General features: G+C 43.3%; 1 protein-coding gene and 1 non-coding gene across 5 annotated transcripts in view; both read left to right on the top strand.

The window, feature by feature from the left end:
• The window catches only part of CKAP5 (cytoskeleton associated protein 5), a 103,913-nt gene extending 76,692 nt beyond the window's left edge, over window positions 1-27,221 (top strand). For 3 of the 4 annotated variants that reach the window (XM_032844652.1, XM_032844656.1, XM_032844654.1), the window contains exons 27-44: window positions 503-591; window positions 3,338-3,463; window positions 4,673-4,822; window positions 5,089-5,292; window positions 5,501-5,636; window positions 6,081-6,274; window positions 7,222-7,394; window positions 8,629-8,802; window positions 9,031-9,151; window positions 19,750-19,929; window positions 20,403-20,590; window positions 21,122-21,197; window positions 22,017-22,205; window positions 22,296-22,433; window positions 22,896-22,979; window positions 23,074-23,233; window positions 26,276-26,427; window positions 26,511-27,221. In XM_032844652.1, coding sequence (XP_032700543.1) covers window positions 503-591; window positions 3,338-3,463; window positions 4,673-4,822; window positions 5,089-5,292; window positions 5,501-5,636; window positions 6,081-6,274; window positions 7,222-7,394; window positions 8,629-8,802; window positions 9,031-9,151; window positions 19,750-19,929; window positions 20,403-20,590; window positions 21,122-21,197; window positions 22,017-22,205; window positions 22,296-22,433; window positions 22,896-22,979; window positions 23,074-23,233; window positions 26,276-26,427; window positions 26,511-26,756 — 2,780 coding nt within the window. In that variant the 3' untranslated portion in view covers window positions 26,757-27,221. Of the gene's footprint in view, window positions 1-502; window positions 592-3,337; window positions 3,464-4,672; window positions 4,823-5,088; window positions 5,293-5,500; window positions 5,637-6,080; window positions 6,275-7,221; window positions 7,395-8,628; window positions 8,803-9,030; window positions 9,152-19,749; window positions 19,930-20,402; window positions 20,591-21,121; window positions 21,198-22,016; window positions 22,206-22,295; window positions 22,434-22,895; window positions 22,980-23,073; window positions 23,234-26,268; window positions 26,428-26,510 lie in introns of all 4 variants that reach the window. The other variant, XM_032844653.1, reaches the window with a different exon arrangement.
• Window positions 5,763-5,871, top strand: LOC116859447. Its single transcript, XR_004381152.1, has one exon. It is a non-coding gene; the product is annotated as a small nucleolar RNA SNORD67 (small nucleolar RNA).
• Window positions 27,222-27,572: the final 351 nt, after the last annotated feature.

Here is a 27,572-nt window from a genome sequence, read left to right as displayed (position 1 = left end):
ACCTACTGCTTAATAAATAAAATATTATTCTCCTTAGTGGGATACAAAACTATTGATGCTATAGAGGTAGAAATTGTACATGTTTAAGACTGTTGGTATCAAAGGATTTATTCTATTATAATATCAATAGGAATCCTGCTATATGGTAAATACTGAGCATCAAAGATTGTAAACCCCCCCCAAGGAAGTATCAATCTAGGAAAAAGGGTTTTTTAAATTATTTAGAAAATAATTTAATTAATTAATTTAATAACTTAATTAATTTAAAACCTCGACTTAACTGTTGGCAAAGTAGATGTAGATTTATTGAGTTAGTGTCTTAGGGTTATGCTTAAAAAGGAATTCAGGCAGGAAAAAAAAATTAGGAAAAAAATCTAATTGAAAATACTTTCTAAATTGACATTTAAAACTAGGTTTTCACATCATTAGTATTTAACCTGCTCAGAATAAAGTGATGTTAGTTAGAGTTTATATTTATAGTAGATGCCTTTTTTCCTCAAAGCACCTGTTGAAGATTCTGTTTCCAGTACTATAGAAACCAAGCCTGATCCGAAAAAGGCCAAAGCTCTAGGAGTTTCCTCTAAAGCAAAGGTATGTTAGCTCTGCATACTTAGATGCAGAATTGCTCTTAAGTGTGTTTTATACATCGGGTCACTCTATTAGGAGAGATCATATTATGTCTGAAAGAGCATTACTACTCTTTTTTTAAGGTTTCGTTTATCTGAGAGAGAGAGGGGGCGTGAGTGAGAGCACGAGCAGGGAGGAGGGGCGGAGGCAGAGGGAGAAGTGGGCTGCCCACTGTGTAGGGAGCCCAATGTGGGGCTTGATTCCAGAACCCTGGAATTATGATCTGAGCCAAAGGCAGGCACTTAACCAGCTGAGCCACCCAGGTGTGCCCCTATTCCTTTTCTTTTCTTTTAAAGATTGATTTATTTGAGAGAGAAAGAGAAAGTGAGCCCAAGCCAGGGGAGCGGCAGAGGGAGAGAATCCTCAAGCAGACTCCCTGCTGAGTGCAGAGCCTGACGCAGGGCTCCGTCTCATGATCTGTGAGGTCATGACCTGAGTTGAAACCAAAAGTTGGTTCTTAACAGACTGAGCCACCCAGGCAGCCCCAGTACATTTATTATTATATGCTCATATACAATGGGCATGCTGGCCATTCGTTTGAGGATTAGTTATTTGTTTCCTTCCCTAAGCATGGTCCTTTAATTCAGTATTACTTTAAATAGATAATTATCTTCTAAACTGTCCAGTGAAAGCTGTTCTTTTCCTGTCCTCCCCACTGTCCTCATCCCAAATTTAACAAGTGCTTATTTTAGTATTTGATCACAAGTGCTTTGAAGTATTTTTGACTCTGTTCTTAATGCTGTACTTTTTTCCCCAGTCTTTTGCAGTTTACGAAACAGTTTCACATAAATGATCTCACACTTGTTTTAACTGAATGACTTCAGTGTTTGAACTAGAAAGAAATTCTGGCCTACCAGAAATAACAGGCTCTTGCTGCATTTATATTAATAAGTAATAATGATCCCAGTTTTAAAATTCAAGTATTACTTTTTTTTTTTTTTCAAGATTTTATTTATTTGTTTGACAGAGATCACAAGTAGGCAGAGAGGCAGGCAGAGTGAGGAGGAAGCAGGCTCCCTCCCGAGCAGAGAGCCCGATGCGGGGCTCGATCCCAGGACCCTGGGATCATGACCTGAGCCAAACACAGAGGCTTTAACCCACTGAGCCACCCAGGCGCCCCTCAAGTATTACTTTAAATCCATATTCTGAGTGTTCACTATTTTCTTTCCGTCTGATATAAAGATTCAAAATTTCAGATTATTTTCAAAACCACTTTAATAATTGTTTAAAAGGCCTTGGGCAAGTTTCTCTAGAAACAGGTTCAGAGCATCTCCAGTTACAATGATGTGATAGAGACACATTTTATACGCAGAGAGGCAGAAAAGCTTTCTTGACTACAACATGTAAATGCTATTCAAAATGTCAATAATATGGAAAGCTGTAAGTGGTGTTGAAGATTTTAAGAAAGAAAGCTGTCCAGGGGCGCCTGGGTGGCTCAGTCGGGTAAGTGTCTGCTTTGGGCTCAAGTCATGATCCCAGGGTCTTGGGATCAAGCCCCATGTTGGGCTCCCTGCTCAGTGGGAAGTCTGCTTCTCCCTCTCCCTCTGCCTGCTCCTCCCCATACTTGTGCTCTCCCCGCCCCGCCCCCGTCAAAGAGATAAATAAAATCTTTTTCTTTTTTTAAAAGCTGTCCAGTAAACAAAGAGTCTATGACCCAGATCAATGACATTATAATAGAGTTTTTCCACCTACATTACATGCCAACCCAAGGTAACCCACAGTTACTTGAGAATATATTAAAAACATTTCTGGGAGCCCCTGGGTGGTTCAGTTAGTTGGGCATCCAACTCTTGATTTCAGCTCAGGTTTTAGTCTTTGTTGTGAGACTGAGCCCTGTGTCGTGCTCCGTGTTCAGAGCACGGAGACTGCTTAAAGATTCTCTTCTCGGGGCGCCTGGGTGGCTCAGTGGGTTAAAGCCTCTGCCTTCGGCTCGGGTCATGATCCCAGGGTCCTGGGATCGAGCCTTCATCAGGTTCTCTGCTCAGCGGGGAGCCTGCTTCCTCCCTTCTCTCTCTCTGCCTGCCTCTCTGCCTACTTGTGATCTGTCTGCCAAATAAATAAATAAAATCTTAAAAAAAATAAAGGTGTCATGGGGGGGCGCCTGGATGGCTCAGTGGGTTAAAGCCTCTGCCTTCGGCTCAGGTCATGATCTCAGGGTCCTGGGATCAAACCCCGCATCGGACTCTCTGCTCAGCAGGGAGCCTGCTTTCCCTTCTTCTTTCTCTGCCTGCCTCTTTGCCTACTTGTGATCTCTGTCTGTCAAATAAATAAATAAAATCTTCAAAAAAAAAAAAAAAAAAAGATTCTCTCCCTCTATCTCTCTACTCCCCCTCCACCCCAACACACATACACACATCGGCTCATGCTCCCTCTCAAAAAAAAAAATGTTGGTGGGGCAGCTAGGTGGCTCAGTCGGTTAAGCATCTGACTCTTGATCTCAGCTCAGATCTTAATCTCAGGGTCATGAGTTCAAGCCCCATTTTGGGCATAGAGTCACTTAAAAAAAAAAGAAACAAGCAAACAAACACATATTTCTGGAAATGTGCAAAAGCATAGTATGTGCAAGATTCTGTGGCTCATCTGTTTCTTTCATGGGGAACACAATTTTGATAGTGTCTGTTTTATAGAGAGCCCGCTTACCGGGCAATAACATCATATTCCCAAGGACTAGTATCCTAGCTAACCAGCGTTCCCTGAACCTTGGCTGTAGAGTGCACAAGGAAAGAAAGTGCCCAGCAAAACCAGCTTAAAGGAGGATGAAGACAAATCTGGTCCTATTTTCATTGTTGTTCCAAATGGAAAAGAACAAAGAATGAAAGATGAAAAAGGATTAAAGGTAAGTAAGGGACAAGAACTCTCAGGAATTTTTTGCTTTCTGTTTTGTTTTGTAATTATTGTTTTGTTTTGTAATCAAGAATGTCTAGAATTATTTCATTATTGAAATACCTAATAATGAACTGAATCTTTGCTTATAAACTATAGCTTGTTTCTCTTAGGTTTATGGGAGCATTATTTCCTGCAAAAGGAACTATAGAATGGAGCTATTGCCTGTTCTTCTTCCAAATGGAAACCGAAGTTGTTTTAATTTTTATAATCATAAAATGGAAAATATTCATTGATTTTTATCAACTACACATTTGTAGTAGGCTACTTGTTTAATCCTTTTTTGTACCTGATACCTCAAAAGACATATCTGGTGACTGTCTAATTCAGTCATTTCTCTTTTTATATTATTTTGGTATTATTAGGCAGTTAAATTGTCAAAATAAATTGTTTTAAAAAAGAACCAAGCAGTATGAAAAGTGCAGAGTATAGTATAAGAGACATGTCTCCCTCTAATCTCCCTCCACAGGGAAGATATTATTACCAGTGTTTTTGTGTATTACTCCAGAAGTATGACTATTTCATACTATACAGTCATAGGTGTAAAATGTGTAGCGCTTTTTACACACAGGGGAACGTGTTATACTCTTTGTTGTGTATTTTTCTTTTTTCTTTTAATGATGTTTGAAATATTTTAGTAGTCAATACATGACTGCATGCATATATACATTCATTCTCTTTATTGGTACATCACGTGTATGTACCTGTCTTTATCCCCAACCCATAATATAAACATTTAGGTTGCTTCTAGTCTTTCACTATTATAAACTATTTTGCCATGAGGATCTTTGAATGTAGGTACTTGTGCATATATGTGAATGTATCTTTATTAAACTCCTACTAGAATGTATGTACATATTTAATTTTGATAGATATTACAAATTTTCCCTTTATTAAAATTGTACCAATAGTATCACTGTGTTATACAATAATAGAGCATTGATTTTTCTAGTGAGAACTGCTGAATATTCCTAGATGTTAAGAGTTAAGCTTCCAGAAGTATGACTGCTCGCTAATACATTTTGCATTCATATTTAATTACAGATTAATCTTGTCAAATTTTAAAATATCCTTACATTGATTTTTGCAGCAGCTTTAAATAGAATTCTCTACCTCATTTCAGTTGAACACCTCATAGTCCCCTTTCCTTGGTTTTTTTCAGGTGCTGAAGTGGAATTTTACTACTCCACGGGATGAATACATTGAGCAACTAAAGACCCAGATGTCTAGCTGTGTGGCCAAGTGGTTACAAGATGAGATGTTTCACTCAGACTTTCAGCATCATAATAAAGCCCTTGCTGTCATGGTTGATGTAGGTTTCCAGTAGATAAGTACACATGTACCTCAGATCCATGAAAATACTAAGCCTTATGAAATAACCAGAAGTTAATGTGACTTGAGAAGGAACCAGAATATACCATATTCTTTGGCTTTGGAGCTGTTGTATTATTTGATAGAATAAATGACTGTCATAATTTTAGGTCTTAAATAGAATCTTAAAAATCTATTTTTTTCTTGGACTCCAGTAAAATCTAGAACTTAAATTTTTATACGGTCTTATTTGTCTTTTGTTTTAAGCACTTGGAGAGTGAAAAAGAGGGTGTTATTGGTTGCCTGGATCTTATCTTAAAGTGGCTTACCCTGCGGTTTTTTGACACCAATACAAGCGTCCTGATGAAAGCCCTAGAATATTTAAAATTGCTCTTCACCCTGCTAAGTGAGGAGGAGTATCATCTTACTGAGAATGAAGCATCTTCCTTCATCCCCTATCTCATCCTCAAGGTAATGTGTCATTCTCACTCTGGAAGACTGCCCAGCTTCCCAGCTGACCTCAGTTCCCATCCTTTATTCCCTCTCCCTTTTCCATTTATTCTGCGAGGATACCTTCCCCTGTTCATTCCCATGCCCCTGTTCTCCCAAGATGTGGGATGCATAGGATGACACATTGTCACTCAGGAACTGCCTCAATCATTATTTTCTTGTCGACTAGGTTGGAGAACCAAAGGATGTCATTCGTAAAGATGTCCGTGCCATCCTGAACCGGATGTGCCTTGTCTACCCAGCCAGCAAGATGTTCCCCTTCATCATGGAAGGAACCAAATCCAAAAACTCTAAGCAAAGAGCAGGTGAAGCAACAATTTAAACTGAGGCATGAGTCTGTGCAGCAGTGACCTCTAAAAGAAATAGTTTGTAGATGAACCAAGGACATTTCTTCATTGTCGGCATGGTTGATTCCAGCCTTCCAGTTGGACTGTGAGAGTGATGAGTTGCACACTGGTGGAGCCAGTATAAGGTGATACGGGCACCACTCAGTACCACCCTGGTGACAAAATCAAGTGCACAGGGGCCATCTGACTCACAGGCATCCCTTTCTTCCAGGAGCACTTGCTGGGACAGTATCATTTGGTTGTATGTTTTATCAGAAGGCAGTAAACAAGAAAAAATACTAGGCAGAGCCAGAATAAGATCGTAGCTCTTCATGTACGCCCAGCAAAATGTATCTAGTAAAGATAGGTCTCTAAGCCGAATGTGTCTTGGGTCTCATTAATCTAACCTTTCTCCCCCATCAGAGTGCCTGGAAGAACTGGGGTGTCTGGTCGAGTCCTATGGGATGAACGTTTGCCAACCAACCCCAGGGAAAGCCTTAAAGGAGATCGCGATTCACATAGGAGACCGTGACAACGCTGTGCGCAATGCTGCCCTCAATACCATCGTCACCGTGTACAACGTGCACGGGGATCAGGTGTTCAAGCTCATTGGAACTGTGAGTGACTTTGCTCTGAACATTTCAGCGTGTTGTGACTTGCATACCATTGCAACTCTAGCTCAGTTTTTACCACTTTGTATTATAAACTCAACCCATCTGTGTGTCCTAGAGTTCAGATGAACCCCTGAGGGTGTCTGATCGTTGTAGGACATTTATGCTCTGTCTTACTGGACACCACATTTTCTTCTCTGTACCTTCTATTCATACCATTTGCTTTAGAAACAAGAACTGTTTTTGAATCATAACCTGAGCTAGTCTGAGACTTAGATTCTGCCTAGAAATCTGCTCTATAATTTTCAGCACGTTTAGTTTTTAGTGAATAGATACTCACATGTATAATGTAGATTCTGGTATCTGTCAGATGAGAAGAGCCATGAGCCAGACTCTGCAGACCCATCGCGTGCTGCTTCTGATTGCTGACTTTGACCCGGCCGCTTGTGGTTGCACCTCAGGCCTTCCCTCCAGTGACCAGATATTACATATATTTACGTTTATGTATTACATATATTTACACGGTTTTTATACATCTTTACCTGTATTAATCTGTTTACATCCTCACTACAGGTCAGTGAAGGAGATAAAGCAGATGGGAATTTTACAGATGATCAGCAGGGAAGCTTCTTTCCTTTAGCTCACGTAGTTAGTGCTGACAGAGCAAACCTGAGGAAGCGTCATTTAATCTTTGACCTTTTCATTTGTGGTTACTAATAGCTTTTCCTTTCGTATCCTTGCCTTCTTTCATAGATTCTCTAATTATCAGGTTTTAACAATAGTTTATTTTAAATGTAGCTAGTGTTTTGAAAATAAACATATCCCAACATACTAGGTTCTGCTTGCTTCAATATGTGAATGGATTGACTCTGGGCTTTCCAATTAGGTTTTTAATTCTCCTCATATTGTGGTAGGGGGCGTTCTAATAACTATAATTCGGCTTCATTTTCCAGCTCTCTGAAAAGGATATGAGCATGCTCGAGGAGAGGATTAAGCGGTCAGCAAAGAGGCCTTCGGCTGCCCCAGTGAAACAGATGGAGGAGAAACCTCTGCGCACACAGAGCGTAAACTCCAACGCCAACATGCTGCGCAAGGGACCAGCCGAAGACATGTCCTCCAAACTCAAGTATGTAGATGGAGACAGTGGTCAGAGAACATCTCAAGTGGCCTTTGCCTCATGTGCTTAATGCTTATCCTGTAACATAATCTTGAGTTCCTGTAGCCATTACCATGCATGCCAGAGTGTCTGGAGAAATGTCTTGTAGCCAAATGTTTAATCCTTCAGTCTTCATTGTCTTTGTCTTTGTCTCAAAACCACTTCTAAATAGTCTTGTGCCTTCTTTCACTGCTTTTCCGTGGACAGAATTATGTATCGCACTTATAGGATGTAAGTACTGCCTGCTAATTTCTCATTAGCAGGGCTCTTATATCTTTCTAACTTCTGACTTGGATTCATCCCCTCTGGAGGGGGATTGGTTTAGAGTTTATAACTCTAAACAGGTTAGAGGGTATCCATCAGTATCCCATGAACCAAGCCTTCCCCAGAAGTCCACTGGTTAGCAGAGGGGGCAACTCAATGTCATGTGGTGAAATTACTGGTTCGCCTTTGTCCTTGTGTGATACCTGGTCATGCTCAGGTTCCTAGTCTTCAGATAAAGCTAATAAGTAAAATGCATGCAGCCCAGAATTGGTATAGGGACTCAAAATACTACCTTCTGAGCAAGACAGCTCTATTTTGGGCTATGTCCAATATCTAACGTTAACCAGTTTGAATTGGAAACTTTAAATATCTATTGTTTGGATGTAATGCTGGCCCTGACCTGTCAAGAGTGAATATTTCTATTCCTAAAAAGAGGTGACTGACCCTCAACATCTAAAATGTACCAAACTAGTGTTTGGAAGAATGCTTATGATCAGAAAAACTTAAAACACTGGTTAATTTGGCAGAAAAGAAACAGTCAGAGTAGATTTTTCTTAAATTTTTGTCCAAGTAGAGAGCTTTGAGTCAGTATATTATATTGTTTTCTGCCCCATTTGGAATATCAGTACAAGGTTTGTTGGCTTTGGTAAACTAGAGAGAACACTTACAATCTGGAAGGTAGTATAAATACAATCATAAATACTGTAAATACGATACTATAAATTTATTACCGTAAAATGATCTACTCTAAGAGTATTCAGGAACCGGAGTTGTTCCCCATTGAAGGCTCCTGCTTAGGCTCAAGGACTTAAATCATTCAGGGGGGCTGAAACCAGAAGTTGAACATCTGTCTTGAAGCTTTGGGGCAGCTGGCAGTGTGACTCTTGTTCTTCGGTTCAGAAGTCTCTCTAGTTCAGGAGCCTTCTTTTGCTTCCCTTAGCCAAGCCCGAAGCATGAGTGGGCATCCTGAGGCAGCCCAGATGGTGCGCCGAGAATTCCAGCTGGATCTAGACGAGATTGAGAATGACAATGGTACAGTCCGATGTGAAATGCCAGAGCTTGTTCAGCACAAACTGGATGACATTTTTGAACCGGTCCTTATTCCTGAACCCAAGTAAGTTAATCTCTTTCAGTTAAGTGTCAGCATTGCATGATCATGAGGGTGCAAACGTGGAAGGAGTTTTCTATGCAGTTGGAACTTTTTAGAACTGATTACTGTGTGACTAGTGACAGTTCTTTACTCAGGCCTGGAGCTAGCGGAGAACTGCATAATTCCAGCTCGCTTGGGATGTCTTGTAACAAAGATTGATTTTTTTTTTTTCCCCTTTGCTCTGCTCTCTAGAATCCGAGCTGTTTCTCCACACTTCGATGACATGCACAGCAATACAGCATCCACAATCAATTTTATTATCTCCCAAGTAGCCAGTGGTGATATCAACACAAGCATCCAAGCTCTGACACAGGTAATGGGGGTATGACCCATGACAGTAATTGCAGTGGCTGAGGCTGTACAAGTGGTAGCTGCGTACAGGTCAGAGTTAAAGGAGGCAGGCAGTGCTCAGCACTGCACTGATGAGAAAGTGCACAGGGACCACTCAGTGTCATCACTTGCCTCCCAAGAGGTGGCTCTCATAGATCCTTGCTTTTTACACTTGCATTCATTCACCAGAGGCTAGAGATACAGCACTGAGTAAGTAGGGACCAAATCTCCTGGAACTTACTTAGGTTTTAGCGGATAGAGGAAAACAGGTAAACAAGAAAATACCAGATAAGAGCAACTACTGTATAAATATAATATAACTCAAATGGAGTAATCAGAGAGAGGAGCCGAGTAGTTATTCGATTGGTGGTCAGGGATGCGGGCAGAGGGAACAGCTAGTACAAAGGCTGTCAGGTAGGAGTGAGCTTGAATATTCAAGGCCGACGTGCCCAGAGCAGAGTGCGCAAGGGGGAGATTGGTACAGAAGGAGATTTAAGAGGTAGACAGAGATCATATCGTGTAGGCCTTTAAAGCCCTAGCGTAGGTTGTTTGGATTTTAAGTGTGATGGAAAACCATTAGAGAATTTTGAGCAAAGAAGCTACATGTTTTTGTTTTGTTTTTTTTTTTTTTTTTGCAAATCATCCTCTTCTGCTTCCCTTCCCTAAGAATCTAGTCTCAAAACCAGTAAGTTGGTGGAGTAAGGTAGGCATCCACCTTGTGGCAAGGTGGTGGGGGTGGGGAACCATCACAGCCCATTGCGAGGTTCTCAGAGCCCCAGTGTTGTGAGGATGGTGTCATTTGGGGGGGTGATGCAGAGTCAGGAGTCAGAGCCCAAGCAGGATGAAAAGCATGTTGTGCAGGCAGCCACTCTGGTGTGATGGTAGGATCCCCTGCAAGGTGAGAAGGATAGCCATGTGGGGTGGAGGTGGGGGGGCAGCATGCAGGCAGCTCAGAATGGGGAGTCCAGAGCTGAACCAGGAGAAGTAGGCATCTACGTGGGGAAGGACTGGGGACAGAGATGGGAAGGGGATTGGTCAAAGATACATAAGGAAAATAGAAGCCACGTTTCTTTTTTTCTGGTTTTTTTTTTTTTAAGATTTTATTTATTTATGTGAGAGAGAGAGAAACATAAGCAGGGGCAGAGACAGAGGGAGAGGGAGAAGCAGACTCATCACCAAGCAGGAAGCCCAACTCAGGGATCGATCCCAGGCTCCCCGGATCATGACTTGGGCCAAAGGGAGACATTTAACACACTGAGTCACCAAGGCACCCCTGAAGCCATGTTTCTTACTTTCAGAAAAGAGTGCTACAAATATGAAAGGAAAGCAAAATAGAATAAACTCTATTATTGGACCAGAATTAGATTAGATGTGTCAGTATGAACTCATGATTTTCAATACAGAGATGTAGAAATATCAATATAAATGTATGTATATATGTGGTATAAATGTATGTTACAGATATACATGTATGTATATAATATGCATCTATTTCCTAGTTCTTTTCATTGAGAGGACCTGAGAACAGCAGTACCCCAACAGCAACAAGCACCCCCAAATCTTGGCTTCTAAGAGTCTCATGCTCTACCGACTGAGCTAGCCAGGCACATTAAATCTTAGCTTCTAAATACCATCTTCCACTAAAAGGGAAGGAGGGCTCCTTGATGAAGAGGTAGATTCTAGGGCTAAACTAGAAAAAGTACAAGAGGGCGCCTGGGTGGCTCAGTGGGTTAAGCTTCTGCCTTCGGCTCAGGTCATGATCTCAGGGTCCTGGGATTGGGCCCTGCATCGGGAGCCTGTTTCCCCCCCCCAACCCTGCCTGCCTCTCTGCCTCTCTGCCTCTCTCTGATCTCTCTCTCTCTCTCAAATAAATAAATAAAATACTTAAAAAAAAAGAAAAAGAAAAAGTACAAGATAATCCTGGAATATTATATTGTACCTGACAGTAAGGAGAGGTTCAAAGAATGATAAGGACATATCAGAAGGACCCAGTGGCCATCTGAAACAGACTCCTTCTGTTTGCACAGAGGATAGTTTTAGCATCAAAATCAATAATGATAGTAATGAGGTATAACCCAATGAATTGAATAAAATTTAACAAAATAGGAAACCCCAAGTCCAGGCACTTGTACATTAAAAATTTAAAGAGAAATGAGGTATTTACAGTTTCATAGTACCTCCCCACAAAATACAGAGGACTGAAATACAAAAAGTAACCAAGAAATACAAAATACTTGGAATAATTTGACAGTACAGAAGCTTAGACCCCAGCTTGAAGTGTCACAGTGAACATCAGTAATAAGACAAGATGAAATCATGTGTCGCCTTGTAGGAGCCGATGAGAATTCAGCATCACTTTGCTGACATTCCTAATGTCATCTAAGCCTGAAGAAACCTCAAACAAACTCAAACTGAGGGATATTTTACAAATGTCAAGGTCAAGAAGGTCAAGGAAAGACTGAGGATTGGTCTAGATTCTAGACTGGCCTTTAGCTATGAAGAACGTGATCAGGACAATTGGAGAGAGTGGAACGGGGCTGGAGGACTAGGTGTGATCGCGCTAATACTAATTTCCTGATTTTGAGTGTTGCCTCCTGAGTATGTAGGAGGATGTCCTTGTGACAAAGAAATAAATACACAGTGAAGTGTGAGATGGGCGTGGAGCACCAGACTGACAACTTACTTTCAGTTGATTCGGGGTTTTAGAAGTTCTTTTACAGTACATCCAACATTTCTATAGTGTTTGAACTTTATTTTTACTGGGGAAAGTGTCTCTCTGGCCATTCTCACAAGACCATATCTATTAAGAAGCTCTGACTGAAATTCATATGAAAGATAGTATCGCCTGCACCAGGGTTATCACAGTGGGGAGGAGGAAAAGCAGGTGGTTTCAGGGCATCTTTGATAGGTAGCGTCCATAAGACTTGGAGACAGATGGGATGTGAAAAGTAAGGTAGGAAAAGAATCAAGAGTAACCCCTCGATCTTTGGCTTGAGCACCTGGGTGGAGGGATGGTGGTGCCGAGATGAGGGAAGCTGGAGGAAGAACAGTCTTGAGAAGTTGGATGTTAAGAGCTATGTCTTTGCTGTGTTAAGCTTGAGCAGCCTGTTGGATATCTCCCATCAAGACAGATGGTTATAAATGAAAGAATTGGGAATCTCAGCACAACATTTTTGCTTTTGCTTGACAAATAGACTCCTATTAACAATTTCGACATTGGAGGGGATTCTAGGAAATAGTGACTTGAATACTTGCATTCCTGTTGCCTTCTCTTACCAACTTCAATCCAAACCCGTCTGCCATTTCTGATCAGAGGAGCTGCTGGGTCTGGTAGGTGGCATCTGAAGTCTGTACAAGTGTCAGGCTCCATCTACTACAAGTGGAAGCCTTTACCGCATAGACACTTCGGGAAAACCTGAAGTTCAGTAGTGCAGAGCCAAGGAGGAAGATCGCAACACCCAAAATCCTGGAAAGAGATCTCTCTTCATCCAGGGAGACCAGCAGATTCCCTAAAGAAAGGACAATGGTGGTTCGTATGAGTGTCAATAGAAGGACCTGGTGTTCTCCCTGGCCCCCAGGGAACTACAGGTTGCTGAACAAAAAGACTGAATTTGCTGTCTGAGACTGGGAAGTCTCTGGCTTTTGTACCTCAGAGACAGAAGAGCAGAAGAGCTTCTTGCCCTTGGTGTTGGGTCATGGGACCGATAGGTTGCCAGCTGGCATACCACTAACTTAGAAGAGCAGAAATTGCTCTGCCCCCATTTCAGACTCTGCCACAACCAAGAGTGAATCCTGACTAGGTAAAGAACAATAACGAACCATACGATAAGAGACGCAGTAACTGGAAAGAAGAATGAAACAAAACGGCCAGAATGGGAATCTCCTAGCACCGTGAAACTGCTGGAGGGGACAAGATGACCACAGCGGAGGGGAGCAGGGTGTGGGAAGAGTTCTTAAAGAGGATTTATTATTACATAGGAAGGTTCGGGCCAAAAAAAAAAACCAAAAAAACATGGTTTTAGAATTTTAAAATTGAGTAGATGGTCTGAGGGGAGAGAATGGTAACTGCAGAAGCCAAATTAATTGTCTGGGTGACAAGGGTGACAAGACCTTTCAGTGAGGAAAGGACAGTCTTCTCAACAAATGATGCTGGGAAGATGGGTATCCACACGCAAAAGAGTGAAGTTAGACTCCTAACGCTATATACAAAAACTCACTCAGAACGGATCAAAGGCATTAATGTCATAGCTAAAGCTATAAACTGTTAGAAGAAAATGTGTTGTGGGGGGTTCTCCTTGTGTCAGTAGCAGCTCGAGAGCAGAATAGGAGTCATGGCACACAGGTGTTTAAGACGTTTCTTCTCTTCTCTGACTGAATTTTAGTTGAAAGAATTACAGCCAAAACTGCAACCACAGGAGGCATTTTGCTTCTGGAAAAATCTCAAGGAAAACTATTACAAGCAACAGGAGTCTATTGGATCAGGCTCTAAAGCAAAGAGCAGAGGGGCGCCTGGGTGGCTCAGTGGGTTAAAGCCTCTGCCTTCAGCTCAGGTCATGATCCCGGGGTCCTGGGATGGAGCCCCACATGGGGGGCTCTGCTCAGTGGGGAGCCTGCTTCCCTTCCTCTCTCTTTCTTGCCTCTCTGCCTACTTGTGATCTCTGTCAAATAAATAAATAAATTTTTTTTTAAAGAGTAGAGAGATTCAACCAGTTAGCATGAAAGTTGGAGGTAAAGTTCTTCTAGACTATGGAGGCACCAAAGTAGTTCTAGATGACAAGGATTGTTTTTTAGGTTTGTTTTTTTTTTTTAAGTTTATTCACTTGAGAGAGAGAGCAAGCAGGGGGAGGGGCAGAGGGAGAGAATCTCAAGCAGTCTCCCCACTGAGTGTGGGGCCCTACACAGAGCTCAGTTCCATGACCCTGAGATCATGACCTGAGCCAAAATCAAGAGTTGGAAGCTTAACTGACTGAGCCACCCAGGCGCCCCAAGGATTATTTCTTATTTAGAGATGGTGACATCCTCAGAAAGTATGTAGACTGAAATAAATCATTACTGAAATGGCATTGCATGAAGCTGCTCATTCCAGTAAAGTTGTGAAATCTTACTTTCATCAGGTGAATAAAATCCATGTCTCTCCCTTAATAATAACCTAAAAAAAGAAAAAAAAATACCATAGTTCGGGAAGTTCTTCATGATACTGGATTTGGCAGTGCATTCTTGCATAGGACATCAAAAGCAATGGCAACAAAAGAAAAAAATAATTAAATTGAATTTATCAAAATATAAAACTTTTATGCATTAAAGGTCACTATCAAAAGAGTAAAAAGATACCCCACAGAATTAGAGAAAAGATTTGCAAATTTTATATGATAAGGGATTAATATCCAGAACACAGAAAGAACTAAAACTCAACCAAAAAAAAAAAAAAATTGGGCAAAGGACTTAAACTGACATTTCTCCAAAGAAGATATACAGGTGGCCAGTAAGCACATGAAAAGTTGTTTCCATTCTTAGTCATGAAGGAAATGTAGATCAAAACCACAGTGAGATACCATTTCACACCCATTAGGATTTTTTTTCTGAAAATGGGAAACAGTAACTGTTGTTACAAGGAGGTGGAGAAATGGGGACTTGTGTGCATTGCTGGTGAGGACATAAAACAGTGCAACCGCTGTGGAGAACAGCCGGCGTTTCCTGTCATGGTTAAACATAAAATTACAATAAGATCCAGCAATTTCACTCCTAGAAAATGGGGACCCAAACAGATAGTTGTGCCCCGGTGTTCATAGCAGCATCATTCACAGCAGACAAAATGTGGAAAACAACAGATGAATAAACAAAATGTGGCATATAGGTACAGCGCAGTATTATTCAGCCATAAAGATGAGTTAAATTCTGATGTATGCAGTAACATGGGTGAACCTTGGAAACACGCTGCGTACGATAAGTCAGGCACAAAGGGACAAATACTGTATGATTCCACATATATGAGGTACCTAGAAGAGGCAGATCCATGGAGATAGAAAGTAGAGAGGTTACCAGGACTAGGGGGGCAGGGAGAGGGGGGCTTATTATTTAATGGGTATGGAATCTGTTTAGGATGACAACAAAGTTCTAGAAATAGTAGTGATGGTTACGTAACACTGTGAAAGTGCTTAATGTTATTGCATTATATACTTCAAAATGGTTAAAATGGTAAGTTTTACATGTATTTTTACTGTTACAAGAAAATTAAGATAAAAGTAAAACCCTCAGTAACAAAAATGTTTAGTTAGGAATAAATCAAGCATTTTACAAAGAAAATTGAATGACATAAGAGAATTTCCAAATAAATGGAAGTATACTATGTTCACAAGATTTGGGTTTATCAATTGCCAGTTCTCCTCAAATTAACCTATACAGTCAGAGCCATTCTAATCAAAATGTCAACAGTTTTCCTGTAGTCATGAAACAAATTCTTTTAAATTTATATGGGAGATCAGTGGGCTTGCAAATAGCAAAGTCAGTTTTTTTAAGACTTTAAAGATGAGAACACAGTGGAGATGGCTTATGTCCCCAGGCATCAGCTGTGACTACAGAGCCCCTGTAATTAATAATATAGTATTGGCTTGGACAAGCAGATCACCATTGAGATGGAACAAAGAGGCCAGAAATAGACTCACATCTATAGGAAACTGAACACAGAAAAGACCTTAAAAAATCACTTGGTAAAGCTACATTAATCAGTAAATGGTGCTAGGACTAATTATTTTCTGTAGGAACAACAGATTGATATTTCCTACACCAAAGTATGTTTCAGATGGATTAAAGACATAGGTGTGAATAGGAGTACATTTTTTACTTCACATTATGTGAGGATTTCTTTTTAAACTAGACACGGGTGCACCTGGGTGGCTCAGTCATTAAGCATCTGCCTTTATCACAGATCATGATCCCAGGGTCTTGGGATTGAGCCCCGCATTGGGCTCCCTGCTCAGCGGGAAGCCTGCTTCTTCCTTTGCCAAGCCCCCTGCTGTGTTCCGCTCTCGTTGTGTCTCTCTCTGTCAAATAAATGAATAAAATCTTAAAAAAAATAAACTACACACAAAGCATAAAAGAAAAGGAAAAACCTTTACTACATTAAAATTTCTAAGAACTTTGGTTATCACTAGATGCTCCTGTTTATAAGAAAATGAACTGGCTGGCTGTCGGTGGAACATGGGACTCTTAATCTAAGGGTGGTGAGTTCAAGCCCTGTGTTGGCTATGACGTCTACTCTAAAAAAGAAAAAAAGAAAAGACAAGTCACAGATTAAGACAATTGGTACAGATGCGGTAGATGAAATATAAAGACGTGGAAATTAAATAATTCTTGCCAGTTTAGAGGTCAGAATAGTGGTTTTTAAAAAAAGCAAACTCAGAAAGAATAGTAACCTCTGGTGGGAGGCAAGGTATGGACTTGGAGGGGCAGGAAAAGAGCTTTTCGTGTCCTACAGATGTCCTATAGCTCATTCTCAGGGGCAGATGTACAGATACACAGGCATAGAATTTCATTAAGTTGTATTCTTACGATTTGTATGTTGTATCATATTAAAGTTGAACCTTAGTTAAAAAAAAAAAATATTAGTGGGGCACCTGGGTCAATCAGTTGGTTAAGTGTCTGACTCTGGATTTTTGGCTCAGGTCATGATCTCAGGGTCCTGGGATCGAGCCCCGCATCAGATTCCCTGCTCAGTGGTAGTCTGCTGTCCCTCTCCCTCTGCCCCTCCCCCCCACACACACTGGGGTGCTTTCTCTTTCTGAAATAAATAAATCTTTTAAAAAAAAATAGTTAACAGTAAACTAGATTTAATTAATATATATGTAGGGAGAATTTTACAGTCTCTTAAAATATCTATATTTTTGGAACTTAATACCTGCTATAGTAAAAGATACACTTACCAAATTCTTTACTGGTAACCCAATAAATTTTTTAATAAATAATGTCACAAGAAATATTGACTACTTAGAAAAGAATGAGACACCCTCCTGACCCATCAATCAAAAAAAAAAAAAAAAACCTCTTTAACAATTTTATTTATTTATTTCTTGAGAGAGAAAGAGTACGAGTGGGGGTAGGGAGCAGAGGGAGAGAATCCCAAGCAGGCTCCCTGCTGAGCGTAGAGCCCAACGCAGGGCTACATCTCACAATCCTGAGATCGTGGCCTAAGCCAAAATGAAGAGTCGGAAACTAGACTGAGCCATCCAGGCTCCCCACCCGAAAACTCTTAATAGTATATAGGAAAGCAGTTCTCTCTAAAACTCTACTGAAACTACTGAACTCAGAAAAATATATTGCCTGAAATGCATTTATTATTGAAGAAAGGCTAAAATAAAGGACCTTAGTCCTTAACCAGATATTAGAAAAAAAAAATTTTAAAAATCAAAAGAAATTTAAAAGTAGGAGATAAACTACAATTCATGAGATGGATTTTTAAAATAATAAATCTGAATTTGTTTCCTATGAAACAAAAAATTATCCTTACTAGCCTGATTAGAGACCAAAAATGTAAGTGTCAGGAATGAGGAGGGAGCCAACCATAAATAAGGAAGAGACTGAAAAAAAATTAGACATAACCCTGTGGAAATTGGAAACAATTGATCTCCCCCTAAGGTTTTTTAAAAAACCAGGAGACTTGGGGAGACCATTAAAAAGTTAGGAAACCCAGAACAGAACAAGGTATTTGATCATATAAAATTTAAAGATTTTAATCTAGAGAAATTTACCATATACTGTCGATAAATAAGTGGTATCTTGTGGGATATATTTGCAACCCATATGACTAGTAAAGGATTAATAGCTACAGGAGGAACCCAACAGAAAAATTACCAAAGGATGTGAATAAGCCAATTACAGAAGATTCCAAACAGCCAAGCCAGTAAACACGTGAAAAGAGGTCCAGGCCCTCCTCTGGCACAAAATGCAAATTAACATAATAATAAGATAGCACTTTTTGCCATCAGAGTGACAAAAAATAAAAAGAGAGCACACAGCTGATCAAAATTCTGGAAAAACAGTACTCATACATTAAATGTAGAAATGTGAATTAAATGTTAGTGCCTTTTTTAAAGAAAACAATACAGTAATATCTATATGCCATTTAAAATGTTGTATTCTTGGGGCACCTAGGTGGCTCAGATGGTTAAGGCCTCTGATGGTTAAGGCTCAGGTCATGATCTCAGGGTCCTGGGATTGAGCCCCGCATTGGGCTCTCTGCTCAGCGGGGAGCCTGCTTCCTCCTCTCTCTCTCTCTGCCTGCCTCTCTGCCTACCTGTGATCTGTCAAATAAATAAAATATTTAAAAAAAAATGTTGTATTCTTCAGGTTCAGAAGTTAGAAATAAAAACACGAGTAAGTTAGGATACTATGTATATACAGACATGTTAATTGTAACATTATCTATAGGAAACATAATAAACTGGAAACATACTGAATGTTTATCAGTAAGAGAATGATTGAGTAAATTTTGCTACATGCATATGTGGACTGCTAAGCAGCCTTTAAAAATAGAGCTTTTTTTTTTTTTTTTTTAAACTAGAGCTGTTCTTGTGGCCTTTGGGGATTTTCATAATTTTCTGTTGAACTAGAAAAGCCAGATGCAGATTTGTGTATGGTCTATAATCCTCTGGTAGAATAAACAACACCCTAAACTTTGATCCCATTTATGTCTGCATGTATGGTCATGCTTCTGTGAATGTGAAAGATGTTGACCAGGCATTACTGTTAATGATCTTAGGAGAAAGAGTAAGCTTCCCCCTGAAAAAAAAAAGAGAGTATTTTTGTATGGTGTCTGTGTTGAAGCAGATTTGTTAAACAGCCCCGTTTATATAAAATTGTTTGTGTGTATGGGATATCTAACTGCATAAATCTAAATGAAAGTAGGACCACGAGCTTCTAGAACACCAGGGGGCACTGTTCACACTGCAGTCTTTGTAAATGGTGCTCCCTGGAATTGTATAACAGGATAGCCCTGCATGAGAGGATGGTCATTGAAGATTGACATGCTTGTCCTATTACACAGGGGACAATCATATTTTTATGATTACATAAATAACGCAGATCTTTTCACAGTAGTGAATAGGAAATACATGTTTTCCCATAGTAGTACATTTTACCATTAGTGACAGCCAATGCTCCGAACCAAAAAGAACACCAGATCAGGATGTGGGAAACCTGAGTTTTGAATTTGGACTAAGTAATCTGATCTTTTGAGTCTCACTTTACTCATCTGATAAATGGAAATCTTACTCACCTTACTACTACTCAGAACTGTTGGGTGATCAAATGAGATATAATGGGTATTTAAACATACAGATTCCCTGATCTTCTAGATAGTGAACCTTTTCAAAAAGGATCTGTGACTAATTCTAACCGTATCTTGCTCAGTAAACATGTGTTGAATATTTGAATCCCTAAGGACTATGTAAAGTGACTGGATTTTTTTCAAGCTAAAATAACTATAAGCGCTTTGCAAATAAATATTACAGATACATCCTTGTAGCATTTTCCTGCTACTTAGAAGTGTAATGCTTGGTGACTGTATCTTGGGGTTTTTGTTACCAGATCGATGAGGTCCTAAGACAGGAAGACAAAGCTGAAGCTATGTCTGGCCATATTGATCAGTTTCTGATAGCCACGTTCATGCAACTAAGACTCATCTACAGCACACATATGGCAGATGAGAAACTGGAGAAGGATGAGATCACCAAGCTGTATAGCTGTATCGTCGGCAACATGATTTCGGTAAGGCCGCGCCTGTAGAATGTGAGCTTCCCTTCAGTGTCCCATCCTGCCCGGGTTCTAGAGCATGAGTCCACGTAGTTCCAGTGAGCCCTGTGTCACCTGTGGGTTTTACTTAGTCTACTGACTAGTGTCACCGGATGTTGGGGGATACTGCAGTTGGCCTTATTGTTGGGATACGTATTACCTAGAATTCCGCTTCCTGCTGTGTCTTCATCGGGCATGGTGGGCCCTGGCTGCATTTCACTGATAACTGCTCACCCTAAAAGTACTTCTGTAACAGGAAAGGAGGAGGCACTCTGGTGAATTTTGGCTATTTCTGGAGGTTGGAGGGAGTCTGGTGATTTTTTTTTTTCCCCTAATACTCGAATTTTTTTAATACAGTAAAATTGTTTACTAGAACATGCCACCCATATTTGTCTTCCTTGCTGTATAACACTGGGTTTCGTACCTCTAACGGAAGTATGACTGGATAGCTGTTTCAGATCGAGAGCCTCGCCCGGGAGGCCTCCACCGGAGTCCTGAAAGACCTGATGCACGGCCTCATCACCTTAATGCTGGACTCTCGAATTGAAGATCTAGAGGAAGGACAGCAAGTGATCCGCTCTGTGAACCTCTTGGTGGTGAAGGTGCTGGAGAAGTCAGACCAGACCAACATCCTGAGGTATAACTGTAGTCTCACCCCTGGAGCCTGGAACAGCCTCTCTTTGGCCTGCCCATGGACGCCAGTCACTAGACCAATTATACCTTTAGGTTTGCCTAGTTATGTTGATTTATTACCCTTCTCTTCCTCATGCACCAAAAGTATTTCAACCTGAGACAGCATGAAAATGAGTAAACAACTCAGGAAGCCAGCCGGCAGAGTGAGTTTTCTAGAGCAGGACTGTAGTGTCTGTTGGTCACCTCCCTCTTTCATGTACACTGCAGGCACATTTCTCTCTCAGCTACCAGGGAAAATGAAAAGTAGAGTGAGGAGCTTTACCATTTATCAGGTGGTAACTAAGGAAGCTTAAAGGGTTGACGTTTATTTTCTTCACAGCTGAATGCCAGGTAATCAGAGACAGTCCTGATTGACGAGCTCTCAATTTATTAGATGGACACAGTTTCCACTTGGTCTTTCAGTTACTGATTTTAATAGTAAATGAATGTCTGAAACCTATTAATGCTAGTATGTTGGGATTTTTTTTTTCTCTAGTGCCCTCCTTGTTTTGCTCCAAGACAGCCTGCTAGCAACAGCCAGTTCTCCCAAATTCTCAGAGCTTGTTATGAAGGTAAAGGGGAAATAATTTGATCTCGTTTCTTTCAAAGATGCAATGCTTTGTTAAAGTGTTGGGGAAAGGGGAGTTGAAAGTAAGACAGGGGTGCCTGGGTGGCTCAGCCATTGGGCGTCTGCCTTCAGATCGGGTCGTGATCCCATCCCAGCGTCCTGGGATCAAGCCCCGCATCGGGCTCCCTGCTCAGCAGAGAGCCTCCTTCTCCCTCTCGCTCTCCTCACCCTGCTTGTGTTCCCTCTCTTGCTGTCTCTGTCAAATAAATAAAATCTTCAAAAATAGAAAAAGAAAGAAAGACATAAAAAGTTGACCAGGGCGTACCTGAAAAACATACCTGGTCTCCAATTTATACCCCAAGCTCAGGCCTGAACAGTTCTTGGCCTCAAACAGTGAAAAGGGAGAGACCGTTTGTCCTAGAAACAAACGGCAGTGAGTTTGCTGAGACAAATTTTATACCTTCCAGGGAAACAGATATGTATAGCCCTGTAATATTTTGGTCTCTTCGATGGAAGACCCCAAGTGAACATTTCTGCACCATAAATCCGGTTACTACACTGTAACAGAGTTTGTTTCCTTGGGTTAGATTGGGTTAAGCTGTGTGAACTCTTCTCCTCTCGGATCCCACGCCCAGTTCTCCACCTCTTCTCACTATTTAAGGCCCATCTCCAAGGAGTGGGAAGGAGGTGTGGGGATGATGACATGGATAGCTCGTCACACACTAACCATCTATCCACAGTGACCCCAGAGCCCAGAGCAGGTGGTGACAGGAATTATCTTCATTCTTCCGCCACTACTACTACTTTTTTCTTTTTTCAATAGTGTCTCTGGAGAATGGTTCGACTCTTGCCTGATACCATCAACAGCATTAATCTGGACAGAATTCTCCTGGACATACACATTTTCATGAAGGTCTTTCCCAAAGAGAAACTGAAGCAATGCAAAAGCGAATTTCCCATACGGACCCTAAAGACGCTGCTCCACACTTTATGCAAATTGAAAGGACCCAAGGTAAGTGAGCACAGCAGCTGACCCCTGAAGGAGCTTGAGGAGAATGTTCTGGATATGGCATTGCCATCTGAACGGGCACGTCTCCCTCAGATCCTAGACCATCTAACGATGATTGACAACAAGAACGAGTCTGAGCTGGAGGCGCATCTCTGCCGGATGATGAAGCACAGCATGGACCAGACGGGGAGCAAGTCCGAGAAGGAGACAGAGAAGGGAGCGTCTCGAATAGTAAGCGGCCTGACCCCAAAGGCTGAGGGTGGCGATCTTGTCGGAGGCGTGAGTGCTGGAGCCCGCCTTGCTGAGGGTCGAGTGTGAAGGCACGGGGACTGGCTCACTCTCCTGCTACAGCGCCGTGCCGTGAGCATTTCCACCTGGAACTTTCCTTATATGAACGAGAGAGAACCGTGTGGTCGCCACACAACCACAGGTTGCCAGATAAATCCACGGCGAGCTCTACTTAGGAAGCAGTGGGCCAGGTCCTTCCTTACTAAGTGTGGCTGAAACCCTGCGACTGGAGGCATTCAGTGTCCCGGAAAGTAGGGGTTTTCTGTCGCACACACTGGTGCTTCTGTTATCCGCAGGAACATACCAGTAAGGTGTGGGTTGTGAGAACTCTTCAGGTCTTATCCAGTCGTGGGTTCCTAATTAATAACTCAAGTGTAGCCAGTCCTTTGTGTCTTCCAATTGCAGGATGAAAAATCATCAAAGGCCAAAGTGAATGACTTCTTGGCTGAGATTTTTAAGAAGATCGGCTCTAAGGAGAACACTAAAGAGGTGAGAGGGGAAGGATGAGCCAAATGGGCATCTGCTTGATGGGGAAGGGCCACTGACTAACATCCGCCCCCTCTTCCTTTTTCTTGGTAACCAGGGCCTGGCAGAGTTATACGAATATAAGAAGAAGTATTCAGATGCTGACATTGAACCATTTCTGAAAAATTCCTCCCAGTTCTTCCAGAGCTATGTCGAGAGAGGCCTCCGGGTGATTGAGATGGAGAGGGAGGGCAAAGGCCGTCTTCCTGCATCTACGGGTATGGTTTGTCCAGCGGCCGCAGGCGTGAGCTCAGAATAGCTCCAGCTCAGGAACTGGAGGTTTTGATTGGCTTTAATTTATATCTGTGCTCCTCAGTCCCTGATGGTCACCAGTGATGTTCACACTGCTGCAGTGGCCAACACGGTCACCTGACTTGACTCATCACCAGTGTTTAGCAGGGGCAGAGCTCCCTGCCCTTGAAACCGTTTCTTCCCTGTACCTCCAGGTGTCCGTGCTCTCTTGGTCTCCTCGATCCTGGCTTTCCTGGCCTCTTCCTTCTTGGCCTCTGATTCTTCCTCTCCCTGAACTCTTCATCTTGGCGTTCTCGAGGCTTCAGTCTGTACTGTCTCTTCCTTCTTACTCTCACTTCCTTAACTAACTCGTGTATTCTCATCGCTTGAGATTCCATTTACATGCCAGCGAGGCTCAGGGTTGTCTAGGGTCCAGCTCAAACCTTCCTGATCCCAACACATCATCCTACGCGATGCCTCCACATGAGTCTCCAGTAGACATGGTCCACTCAGCGTGTCACATTCTCAGCTCCAGAGAGTCCTCCGAAACCTGCTTCGTTAACTTTCTTCTCCATCTCGGATGATGGCAGCTTGGTCCTTCTAGTTTTCTCAGACCCTAAGCCTTTGAGTCGTGCCCTCCCCTCTGTCGGAAGTCCTTTTGGTTCTGCCTGCAAACCCTGCGTGCGGAATTCTAACCCACTTCCCAGGACCTTCACTGCCCCTGCCCCGTGTGAGTGTGCTCACCTCTCACCTGGTGTCTGGCACTGTTCCCCCAGCTGACCTGCTTCCAGTGCTGCCTTCCCATCATCGTTTGCACACATAGCATCGGAACAGCACTTCTCATTCTCCAAAGGCTCTCCCTTTCTCAGTAAGAGCAGACGGCCTCACAGAGATCTACAGGGTCCGAAGTTGTAAGGCCCGCTGTCAGCTCTAGAGCCACACATCTCTTCTACTCACACTGACTCCTGTTCCACCCCGGCCCCCACCAGCATCCCTGCTGTTCTGGATCGCACCAGACCCACACCTGCTGGGGGCCTTTGCCCCAGCTATTTCTGACATGTAGCTTGCTCTTGCCCGAGATAGCCTTGAAACTAACTCACTCTCTTCCCTCAGATCTTTGTTCAGAAGCCACTGTCTCAGGGAGACCTTTCTTAAAATTCACGCCTACCCCCCACCCTCGGATCAAGCATATGGTATGTCCATATGTAGCATGCTGTCCATACGTAGACATTCTGCTTGTCACACTTCAAGGAAAAGACTCTTAAGGTCTTGGAGAGGCATAATTTCAGGTGTTAAAAACAAAAATAATTGAAGAACCCAATTGAAGCTTCAGCCCAGCAGATACACAGTGAGAGGGAACGTGACTGGAACCTGAAAAGCACAAAGGAATCATGGTTTTTTGGTCTTGTTTTTGTTTTTTAAGATTTTATTATTTGAGAGAATGACCGTGAGAGAGAGCATGAGAGGGGAGAAGGTCAGAGAGGGAAGCAGACTCCCCATGGAGCAGGGAGCCCGATGCGGGACTCGATCCCAGGACTCCAGGATCATGACCTGAGCTGAAGGCAGTCGCCCAACCAACTGAGCCACCCAAGCACCCAGGATACATGGTTTTATGGGCAAACAAATCCGAGATTATAAGAGTAGGAGGTTTGGGGAACTCACAGAAAAGGAAATGTGGAACAGATATGCGTGCTCTATTCTGCACAGTGAACAGGGGTCTTTCTTTTAAGGCTCTTGACAGCTGCTTTCTGTAACTGACACCTCCGGGGTCTTCTCTCTGGCTCTAGCTCCTGTAAACAGGAATTTGCATACACAGGCATTTTCACTGTGGAGGGAGTAAGGTTTCAGCCTGACATTGGGATGGATGAGCTTTCACTCCTGTCATTCGGCAGTGCCTGCTGAGTGCCTCCCATGCGCCAGGCAGCAGACGACAGAAACCTCTGCTAGAGTTTAAAGTCCACAAGGGCAGAGACAGACACAGAACAACTCACCTAAAGAATACTACACTGTATGGCAGGTCAGAGGTGGTAAGCGCACATAGCACGGTTTGCTTGATTGAGTGGGGCCCCCTTTTTTCACTTCCAAAGGCCTTTCTGGTGACAGCCAACATTAGATTGGTACTCGGGGCCTACGCAGCGCACAGGCAGCCCAAGCGTGTGATCCACTGATTACAGAGTGGCTCCGTGTGGACCGTGTTCGGACAGCGCCCCTCACTACTGGCTCTCACGTCCTTCCTCGGTCACTGGCCTCCGATCAGCACATTCTCTGCATGTTTACGTTAAGGATTCCTTTTTTTCCTAGACAGTAACCTTTGGTGCTACTTTTCGACTTACCCTAAGACCTGCTCTTTTTGGCTTCTATAAAGCGTTCTCTCTGATACCAATTGGGTGTTTTAAATGCCTACATTTTGTGATTGTTCCTTCTCAGAAATTTAAGAACTGTGATAGATTTTTCTGGTTTTCCCCCTCTCCTGCAAGAATATTGTTCTCCATGCTGAGGATGACAGATGTGCCCGTTCCTGTCCCTCTTTGGGGTGTGTGTTGGACATCTGTGTTTCCGCCTTTTCCCCTGAACACACTGTCGCCTCAAGCTCCCTGCGGTCTTCCCCGGTTTGAATAAGCACTGCCCCGTGCGTCACCTAGGCCAGACCTAGTCTAATTACGGCCAGCATTTCAAGGCCAGAAGTTCTTCAGCCAGGCACAGTAGCCTCGGGAGCAGCCTGGGCTTTTGGCTGGCCCAGGCCAGCGGCGGGATGATGGCTTGCAGCCCCCTCGTCCCAGGATGCAGGCGGAGGGTCCAGCTTTCGCTCTGCTCTGCTCCGTTGTTTCTCGAAGTTCTCGCTCAGCTTGTCTCGTACATTCCAGAGCCCGTTTATCACCAACTCCATCCAGATGGGACTCTTGTGGATATCTCGGTCTTTACAGTGGTGTAAATTGTTCCAAATCGTTCCCTGTGGCAACAGATGAACCGGGGCGGTCTGGAAGTGGGACGTGTGTGCATTTGATGTCCTTTCCCCATTTCCTCTGCAGGCATCTCCCCGCAGACGGAGGTCACGTGTCTGCCCGCTCCCACAAGCACGGTGTCCTCCATAGGTAACACAAACGGAGAGGAGGTGGGACCGTCTGTCTACCTGGAAAGGCTCAAGATCCTCCGCCAGCGTTGTGGTCTGGACAATACAAAGGTGCGCTCCTTCCCTCCGCGTGGGGCAGGGCCTGGCCGCTCTTCCCGAGCTGTGGGCTGACCTGGGTCTCCTTCTCTCCGCAGCAAGATGAGCGGCCCCCGCTGACCTCCCTGCTCTCCAAACCGGCAGTCCCCCCCGTCGCCTCTTCCACAGACATGCTGCACAGCAAACTCTCTCAGCTCCGGGAGTCCCGGGAGCAGCACCAGCACTCGGACCTGGATTCTAACCAGACCCACTCTTCAGGAACCATGACCACATCCTCGTCCTCCACAGCGAACATTGATGACTTGAAAAAGAGACTGGAGAGAATAAAGAGCAGTCGCAAGTGAAGCTGCCCCCGCCCCGCGCCCCGCAGCTCTAGGTCACTAAACTCGGCGTCCCCCTCGCGGCAGGGGCTCGGCGGGCCCGGCGCTCGGACTGGCAGGACGCGTCCCCGTGCGGGCCGGCAGGGGCGGCCGGGGCGCGGGCCTCTGTCCACACTCTGCTTCTCCGCCCGCCCCTGCCTCTAGCCGACTGTCCGTGTCGTAGTTTAGTGTACAGACTTGTAAACAGCCGCCCTCCTCTCGGCCCCGACTAGTCTCCATAGCCTTTGTCTTTTATTTTTAACTGCTCATTTGTAAAGTTGTCCTGATCTTTCCTAGCTTTTCACTCTTAGAAACTCTTTAATAGTTTTCCTTGGAGTTTGTGAGCTCTTCTCCCCGTAGCCCGGAAGGGTCACTGTATTCTGTATGAATGCATGGCATGATACAACTAATTTAAGAGTCTTTTATAAATAAAGTTTGCATTAACTAGAACGGTCTCCCAAGATGCTCCGTACCTGGGCAGCTTTTTTTCTGTCACGTGTCCTTGGGACCGGCTAGCCAGCCAGCCAGTGAAAGCGGAGAAGGGCCCCACCGAGGAGCAGCGCCTTGCTGGGGCACACAGACTCGTGCTTCTCCTCCCTCGAAACAGGAGGCGGCTCCCAGGGGACGGAACAGTCCCTTTGCTGCGCATTCTGAAGTTCTGGGCATGACTTCGCTTCCACCAGCACCGTGGCGCCAGGGAGCTCTCGTGCTTTCTGCCACTTAGCACGCAAGCTGGGGCCCAGGACGGGCCGGCTGTAGTGCTTTCCACACGGGGACTGGCCTCAGGGCTCTGACTGAAGG

The sequence above is a fragment of the Lontra canadensis genome, unplaced genomic scaffold (assembly GCF_010015895.1).
Source record: "Lontra canadensis isolate GAN:19392208 unplaced genomic scaffold, GSC_riverotter_1.0 scaffold154, whole genome shotgun sequence".
NCBI lineage: Eukaryota > Metazoa > Chordata > Mammalia > Carnivora > Mustelidae > Lontra > Lontra canadensis.
Note: the sequence above shows the minus strand (reverse complement) of the source record. Positions and strands in the feature narration are given on the sequence as shown.